Genomic DNA, 9186 nt, shown 5'->3' on the forward strand with positions numbered 1-9186 from the left:
ATATACTAAACACCTAAATCACTAACAAAAGGACAACCCAGTAGAAACATGGGCAAGGAAATGAACAAGTAATTCTTAGGAGAAGAAATAATGTCTTTACTGACAATCAAAGAAATAGAAATTAAATCACTTTTTTTTTCTTTTCATTTAGACAGGTAAAAATTAAAGACATTGCTCAGGTCCAGTGTAGTCAAAGGTGTGGGCCACTGGGCACTCTCGCACTGCACGTGGCAGGACAGTGAATGGATCAGACACGAAGAGATACTCAGAGAACTATTTGGCAGCAACTATCACCATTTTATTTGCTCACATCTTCTGACCCAGTAATTCCCCTTCTAGGAATCCATTCTCCCAAGATGTCCCCACAGGTATTCAAGGGTAAATAAATACACAAGGAAGCACTGTGTAGCATTATCTGGAACAGTGGAATTTAGGAAACAAGCTAAATTTCCAGCCATAGGAGATTGGTTAAGTAGATTATGCACAATGCAGTCATTAAACAGATTAAGGTAGAGCCATATTTACTGACGCGTGAAGATTTCCAAACTGTATTAAGTGAAATAAATCCAATTAGATAAAATAGTATAATCCCATTTACGTATAAAAGAGATGTATATTATGTATATAACATAATGTACACGTTACCTGTCTGTGTGTGGAAAAACTTGTGGGGTCTTTGACTTTTCACTTTATGCTTTCTAAAGTGTTTGAATTTCCTCAAGCGTATATTACTTTTGACCAAAAACAATGTGTTTGTTTTAAAAACAAACAAGGATTGGCTCATCTCTTCTGTCTGGCCAGGGTAGGCTGGGCTGCCAAGGAGAGGGTCCTGCTGCCTGAATGTGCCAGTTGCCTGGGTGTGCCAATTTTGTGGCAGAGCCCCCAGCCAGAGCTGCTCACTAGGATGAGGCAAAGGAGTAAGTCGCTCTGGAGACCACCCTCTAACGAGCTGTGTAGGACTCCTTGCCCCATCTTGGCCACACCCCATGTGGGATGTCTGGACTTCATACTTATTGATGTCCAACCTCCCCTCATCCTACAGATAAGGACAACTTCTTCCCAAGAACCCTGTGTGTGGTTGAATAGGTTGCCTAACCTCTCTGAGCCTCAGCTGCCTAGAATGAGGCCAGCAGATCAGAATGAGGACCCGAACTACACCCACTTCCCAGAGTCGTTGTGAGGACTGAAGGAGAAAGCACATGGCAAGCCTACTGTCCCTGGAATGCTGGCTCAACACGATGCTAGGGAAGCATTGCATTTCCCTGCCCTCCTTCCTCAGTCCAGTCTCACCGTCTCCCAGGGCCTGTGAGGTAGGAGGAGAGGGGAATGTGGTCCTCCTCTACAGAGTTTAGAGAACTCGAATAATGTGCCTAGGGTCACAAGTTCATGGTCGTGCTGGGTCAAGAGCTCAGGGCTCCCAACTCCAACTTGGACTCCAGCCCCAAACTATCTTTCAGCCTCAGCTCCCTGCTCAGGGTTGGGAAGCGGCCACTCACTCCTACACTCTCTAATACTCACTCTGAGCCACACATGGGGTGGGGTGGGGACAATGAGGAATCAGGTTCTGTCCTCAGAACCTTACAGACCAGGGGGAAAGACTTCTCATCAACCCTGAAATGTGATGAAATAGGCCTTTCACAGGGGGAACAGGCCCTGAGGAGGGCATTTCAGGCCAAGGAAACAGTAGAGGCCCAGGTACAGAGGCATAAGGAGCATTGTGTAGCCGGAGCCTGGGATGGCTGGAGTGAAGGGTGGGAAGGTACCTGGAGGCTGGCTGGGACAAGGCTCTCTCCTCATCTCTGTGGTCGTGTTTCCCACCAACAGCTTCCATCTGAGCAGCTCACAGGGGCAGGCACTTAACATCACCTGAGTTCATTCTCTCAAGAAGCCTGTGGCATCTCCACTTGACAGATGAGGAGAATCAGCTCCTACTGTGTTTCCCCGAAAGTAAGACCTAGCCGGACCATCAGCTCTAATGCGTCTTTTAGAGCAAAAATTATCACAAGGCCTAGTCTTGTATTATATTGTATTATATAAGACCTGATCTTATATTATAGTAAAATAAAACTGGCTCTTATATTAATTTTTGCTCCAAAAGACACATTAGAGCTGATTGTCTGGCTAGGTCTTATTTTCGGGGAAACACGGTAGGAGCTTTCTTTATTACCTTTATCTGCCAGGGCACACTTTGGGCCTTGGGCCTTTACCTGGATGAACTCCCCAAGTTGACTCACACCCTGCCCTTTCATCACCACCGGCTCTCAGGGCTTCCCAGACCCTGAGCTGCTGGGCAGCACCTGCCCCGAAGCACTGACATCCATGTCTCTACATTGCACGCTCCAGGCTGGCCCAGATATCAAGTTCCAAAGTGTGTGCAGGTCTCTTCTCTCCAGATCAGCTGCTTAGGGGTAAAGGGCATGGCTGTTCATCCCCAACTCACCCCAGCCAAGCAGCACTGCTCTGTTTGCAATGTGCTCTCAGAAACAATGTCTCATTTATATAAATCTTTGCACACACACCTCTGAGGTTGGGATCATTCTCCCCATTGTACAGAAGAAACTGAGGCCTAAAGAGGCTCAGGGACTTCCTCTGCATTCCTGGCCACAAAATGGCAGAACCAGGTCTGGGACTCTGCTCTTGCTCTACCCAGCCAGAGGAGGGGAAGGGCCCTGGATCTGTGTACACCAGAATGTGTATGCTCACCCCACCACTTACCGGGGTGTGACTTGGAGGGGTAATTAACTGTCAGAACCCCAGTTTCCTGATCACTGGAATGGGGATGAAACTACCTAGCAGTGCTCATTTACAGGGTTGGGTGGCAGTTAAAGAAGAGGCTGGAAGAGAAACAGCGACTCCTGGGTGCTGTTAGATCCCATCAGGCCACACACCAGTAGGCACTCAACAAATTCTGACTTAGTCCTGCAGTTAGCAGTAATTCTGACCCAACATTTCTAACAGTCGGGTGGCATAAAATTAGGCAAGAATGGATTAAGGAATCCAAGAGGATTACTTGGTAATCAGCTAAATGACGTAGGCTGCCTGGGAAAAAGACTAGGGTCAGACTGGTCATTTAATTTATTCAACAAATGACTGTTGAACACTTGGCCGAGTTGGAATGAGGTTAATGATAATGGCGGCACTCTCAGTTATTAAGAACCTACCATGTAGTGGGAACTTTATTATATAGAGTCTCATTATATCAACCTTACAAGGTTGATACTCCCTAAAGTTTTTTCCTCAAATAGGGGGAATGCTAGTCAGGTCTAGTACCAGGGAGAGGCCAACGAGGCACCCAGAGCACAATTTAAGGAGGTACTTGCTGTTACGACTCTTCTGATACTCGCCTTACCTTCGTCTCCACCCCGTGCTTGTGCTGGACACCGTGATGTGCCTCGCAGACCCAAAGACCCAGCCCATGTATGAGAGTAAAATGGACAGGGCTGAGGGAACAGATGGCTGTAGGAGGTAGCCCCAGGAAAGAGGTGAGAGATACCTGTTGGATCTACAGGGAGCTGGTGTAATTAAAGGCATGCCTCGTCTTATTGCACTTTGCTTTATTGTGTTTCCCAGATGTTGCTTTTTTTTTTAAAACAAATAGAAGGCAAGCAAAAATATTATGGCTCACTTTATTGTGGTGGTCTGAAACTGAGCCCACAGTATTTCCCAGGTATGCTTTTATCATAGGAGAACCAAGACTCAGAAGGTAAGGTGACTTGCTGGAAGGCAGGCAGCTAGTAAGAGCCACTTCTGGAACTGGACCCTAAGGCTGTCAGAACACAAGCGACTACAACTACGTGCTGGTAGGAATGACACTCCATCCTCCCCTCCAGCTGGGAGGGTCAGAATCCTCCAGTGTCAGGAATTTGGGATCCAGGTAGTGGACTGCCCCAGCCTTTGTCTACCTGTTTGCTGTCTGACTTGTCAGTAGCCCTTCTGGGAGGGATGGGGGGGTGGGGTGGGGGAAATCACTCAGCAGCTGGACTCCCTCTTCTACCTCCCCCCTTAACTCTAGAAAGAGGCAGGTGTTGGGTTTTCATTGTAATGAAATGGAGAGCACGTCAGAGTTTATCAACTACTTATCAACCCATCCCTGACTTTGCTGCTCACTGTGAAATAGCAGGGCAGGGATATTAGCCCCATTTTACTGGTGGAGAAACTAAGGCCCTGAGAGAAGAGAATCAGGCCAGTGTCCAGATCAGGACCAGATCCTCCCACCCCAGTTCAGCCCCTCAGTTTCTGTCCAGCCCCTCAATTTCTGGCCTGGTGTCCTGGGCAAAGCCAGGGCAAACACTGGCCTGTCTGAGCCCAGAGCTCAGGTCAGTCCCTTTCCAGAAGGCTTTCTGCTCTTCCTTTCTGTCCTGTCCCAGAAAGCCCCATTATCTTAGGGGAGACCTTTATTTGCCAAACACCACCTGTCATCCACTCCATGCCTGTCCCGGTGATTCCAGAGCTGGCGCTGACACAGTGTGCTCTGGGTGAACTCACAGGCTGGAGGGAGAGTCATGTCAACAAACGAGCTTGGCAGGAGAGTGAAGCCCAACCACTGGGGACAGAAGGTCTCAGTTCTGTGTTCCTCTCCAGTCTTTGGAATTCATTCTCTCCTCTCCAGTCCCACTGCCCCATCCTAGCCCAATCTTCGGCACCTCTGACCCCGCCTCCTTCCTGCCTCAGTCTCTCTTCTAGCCTTTCTCCCACCCCTAGGGATCTTTCCAGGGAGTTAAGAGCAGAGTGGCCAGGAGCTCACACTGGTCACCAGGACTGAGGCCAAATCCTGCCAGGCCTGGGCAAGCTCCACGTCCCTCATCTGTAGAATTGGGACTGTGCCTACTTCACAATGTTGCTGTAAAGCCATTAAACCTTCTTTGTCCCTTCTAGAGACCTGATGTCTTCACCGTACATGCCCTGTACTTGTATGCCTGTCTTTGAATGGGCTCTTCACTTGCATGTCACCTTCTCCAACTCCCAAAGACGTACTGACCATTCAAGGCTCTGTTCACCACACCAAATGTCACCACATCCCTGCCACCTGAACTGACTCCACCCCCAGCAGAAACTGCTCCCTCCTCTGGGTTTGCCTACTGGGCCACCCTGTTTTCTAGTCCTCATCACATTCTTCCCTGTGCCATGAGTTGATTTCCGTCTGTCACCCTCCTACTCCCACCTGGACTGTGACTCCATGAGGGCATGCACCAGTTGGCAAAGGGACTGGAATAAAGCTAGCATCCATTTGCAGAATAATCATCGCTATCACTGATGGAGAGCTGCCAAGGTGTCCGGCCCTGTGCTAAAGGGCTCACATTGCATTTGATCCTCACAACCACCTGGAACAGGGACCATCTCTCTTTGAGGAAATAGCCTCACAAATCTGAATGGATGGTGTCTTGGATAAAGGAGACAACCATGGTTCAAAGTCAGGGCTTTCTGATTCCTCATGTACCATCCAGTTCCCTTCTGTGCTGTCTTCTTCCAGCAGCAGGTGGGGAGAGCACCCCCAAGCTCCCCCAACTCCTCTCAGGAGCTGGGAAGTCCAACCTTGGTGCACTTGGGTTACCCTGCCACCTAGCGGTGGCAGCCTCTGCCTTCCAGACGATGATATAATAGTTGCACAACTCACAGATAATTTTGAAAGAAACTGTCAATTTCCTCTCCTGGGCACGGCAGAGGGTTGTGGCCGCCATCCCACCCAGGGTCCCCAACAGCCTCAGGACTCTAGGAGCCAAATATAGTCAAGGGTTGGAGTGATAAGGAAATGAAAATGCAAGACTGTAAAGTGACCCAGTTTTATTTTGGTTTTTGGAGGCCAATGGGGCATTGCTCCACTCTGCAAGAGTTAGGGCTGTAAGGTCTTTCCCTCCCCAGGGCGGAAGGCCCAAAGACCTCAAGGCCCAGGCAACCAGAGAGGAGGCCCCAGGGGATGGCAGCTCCAGGGACCCAGTGATCACAGTGGGTTGCACAAGGAGAGAGGGAGGAATCAGGCAGAGGCCTGGAATGGCTCAGATTGGGGGGGGTTAGAGTGGGGGAGAGTGTGAGAGAGGACACGGAATCCAAGAACGTGGAGTCGGAAAGGGGGTCCAGCGCCCTTCACTTTACCGCTGAGGCTCCAGGTCAGAGAGGTGATGCCAAACTGTCATCCAGCAGAAGGCAGGGCCTGGAGTGACGCCAGGTGTCCTAGCTGTTAACTCGGTGCGTAGCCCGCTGCCTCCACCCTCACGGAGGGTGCGTGCTTGGACCCAGGCACTGGGTGCGCAGTCCGGTGGGCAGTCAGACCCCCGTTTACACTCGGGCACTCCAGGCAGGCGCCCGGCCGTGCTCAGCAGCTCACCGAGCCGGCGGGCGGCGCCGACCCCAAGTCTGAGAAGCAGTCGAACTCGCTCTGGCCCAGGAAGAGCACCGGCAGCTCGCGCACGCGGTGCAGCTCGAGCTCGACCTCCAGCGACATCAGCGCCTCTTCGTCGATGAGTTCGGCGTCCATGCCACCCAGGGCGTGCGCAGGCGGCGGCGGGGCCGGGGCGCCGGACTCCGGTTGCAGACCCGGGGGGCCTCCCGGGGCACCAGGGGTCGCGGTCGCACGGCCTGGGCACAGCGTCGCCACCGGCTGCAGGTGCGCGCAGCCGGCGGCCTGCGGCGGCACCGCTGCAAAGGGCTGGAAAGCTGGCTGCGGCCCAAAGGCCCCGTACGCCAGTGCCCCGGGTGGGGGCGGCGGCGGGCCCAGCGGAGCCCCCCGCGGCCGCAAACCGCTGTCCAGACCCGGGCCCGCGTACGGCTGCAGCGTCCGGAGCGCATGAGGACCATGGGCGGGCGCGGCGGGCGGCTGCCTCTGCACCAGGCGGTAACCCTCGGCGAGCATCAGGTGGTCGGCCATGACGGCGCGCCGGCTGCCTGCTGGGGCGGCGGGCGGATGGTCAGCGCGGGCGTTCCCCGGTCCCCGCCAGCTTTTCCTCTGCGACGAGGGGTCTGGGTCCCGTGCCCTCCCCGCAGCCCAGCCGGGCAAAGGAAAACTGAACCGGACCCGTGCTCCTGCCCAGCCCAGCCCAGGACCCACCGAACTGAGAGCTCCTGTGAGCCCAGTGGCTGGAACTCGTGGCGGCGAAGACAACGCACACCCACCAGAACCGACTCTGAGACCTCCGCGCCGCGGCTCCGGGCTCCGCGACTTCTTATACCCAGAGGTGTGGCTGCCCCGTCCCCGAGCGCTCATTGGCTGGATGAGACACCCCTGGGTGGGCCGCGCAGCGCTACCAGAAGGTCTTAACCCCACCCCCGTTGAAGCTCCGCCCTTTGGACTCCGGGCAGTGCAGCCGGCTAGGAGCGCTACTTTTCCAAGGGTCTGGGTTTGACTATCCCAGGCTCAGTCTCAGTGCTGGCTGGGGCCAAGTTTGAACTGACCAGAAAGTGGGGTGGGAGTGCCAGAGTTTTAGGCCCCCAGAGCTGCTGGATCACAAGCCCAATCTCTTAATGTTTCAGATGGGGATCGAGGCTCAGTATCAGAAGGGGTTTCCGTGGGATTGCAAAGCAGACCCTGGAGAGAAGCGAGATTCAAACCCGGCCACTTCTACACCGGCACGGGCACCTTAGCAGGGCAGGGCCCTACAGGTCAGCTGCTCGTCCCCATAACCCCAGGGGAGCCAGCTGCTCCTTCTCCGGCTCTCACTCACTCGTCTGTGGAAGCATGTACTGAGTTGTTATTAAAACAATTTATGGGCAAGTCTCCTGGAAGACTTGTTCATCTTTGTGACCTCAGCACTTGGCCCAGAGCCTGGGCCAGAGCAGGCTTTTAGTAAAAGTTAGGTGAATGAACAAATGAGGGAATGAATTGCAACTCATTCTCCTGAGTTTTAGTTTCTTTGTCTGTAAAATAGTAACAATAGCAGCACCCACCCCACTGGGCTGTTGTGAGGGTTAAATGAGGCAACGTGATCACGCCTGTACAGCGCTCAACACAGCACCTGACACATACCGTGTTTCCGCGAAAATAACACCTGGCCGGACCATCGGCTCTAATGCGTCTTTTGGAGCAAAACTTAATATAAGACCCAGTATCATATCACATATCATATCATATCATAAGACCCGGTCTTCTAGTAAAATAAGACCGGGTCTTATATTAAGTTTTGCTCCAAAAGACGCATTAGAGCTGATGGTCCTGCCAGGTCTTATTTTCCAGGAAACACCGTAGTAGGTGTTCAAAATTGTACCTCAACTGAATGAAAGGCTGGTCTGTCACTGGAGACCTGAGTGGGGGATGTTGCACCTTCCCTAGATAACAATAATAACTTGGATGTTTTGAGTGCATTACCTTCTACAAGCATCTTATTGGGGGCAGGGCATGGATTATCAGCCCCATTTTGCAGATAATGAGACTGAGGTACACTAAGGGAAAGTGGCCTTTCTGGGGTCAAGCACAGCCAGAGCTAGCATGTGAATGCCTGTGTCCTCAGAGCAGCTGGAGTCTCTCCCTGTGGCCAGGAGACAGCCTCCCTGAACCTTGGTCTCCACAAGTTTGCCACTCCGCCCCTCCCTTCTCTGGCTCCCCTAGCTGGTAGTGGCCTTGGGACTTCCTGGTACTTGGGTTTATCCAGTTGGTGCAGAGAGGAGAGCCCTAGAGTGAGAGTCCAGAGGCCCTACTTCTAATCACATCCCCACCACCTGAAGAAGTATGACCGCTGGGTATTGGGAGACAGGTGTCACTTTGGTTCTAGGGCCTGGGCTTTCCGCTCAGCGAAAGGAGGCTGTAATCCTTGCCCTGTCACCCTGAGAGCTTGTGGGAAGGTCACAAGTGACCGTGGTGTGATCATATTTTTTGCAACGTGTAAAAGCTGCACACTGGAATTCATTCTCTTGAATCGCTCTCCAATTAAGGCTTCACACAGAAATTCCTAAACCTGGCTGCACCTCAGACTCACCTGAGGTGTATGTGGGGATTAAAGGGGAGGGGGCCTTGAAAAGTACCAAAACTCTGGCCCCACCCAAGCCTCCTGACTCAGACTTTTTGAGGGTATTTTAAATAATAAGAATTTGTATCTTTAAAAAGTAACCCTTCATTCTGACATAATCAATCTAAGGACAGCAACATTTGGGAGCCAGTGTGCCATTATACCATTTTCCTTTTTTAAAAAAGTGTGTATGCATGTGAATAACGTCTAAAAAGTTCTTTAATTTACTCAACAAATATTTTTTGAACACTTA

At 52.0% G+C, this 9186-nt stretch overlaps 1 protein-coding gene across 2 annotated transcripts; it reads right to left on the reverse strand.

Moving 5' to 3' along the window:
* Positions 1 to 5766: 5766 nt before the first annotated feature.
* On the reverse strand, positions 5767 to 7187 carry CITED4 (Cbp/p300 interacting transactivator with Glu/Asp rich carboxy-terminal domain 4). Of its 2 annotated transcripts, none has more exons than XM_019737091.2 (2): positions 7043 to 7187; positions 5767 to 6879 (listed from the first exon to the last, which is right to left on the reverse strand). In XM_019737091.2, exon 2 carries the CDS (start codon positions 6860 to 6862, stop codon positions 6311 to 6313), a length of 552 nt encoding a protein of 183 aa, XP_019592650.2. In that variant the 5' UTR covers positions 6863 to 6879; positions 7043 to 7187; the 3' UTR covers positions 5767 to 6310. The 2 variants fall into 2 exon arrangements, with proteins under 2 accessions (XP_019592650.2, XP_019592651.2); XM_019737092.2 differs by having other exon boundaries at positions 5767 to 6882; positions 7043 to 7167.
* Positions 7188 to 9186: the final 1999 nt, after the last annotated feature.

The sequence above is a fragment of the Rhinolophus sinicus genome, linkage group LG06 (assembly GCF_036562045.2).
Source record: "Rhinolophus sinicus isolate RSC01 linkage group LG06, ASM3656204v1, whole genome shotgun sequence".
Classification (NCBI taxonomy): Eukaryota; Metazoa; Chordata; class Mammalia; order Chiroptera; family Rhinolophidae; genus Rhinolophus; species Rhinolophus sinicus.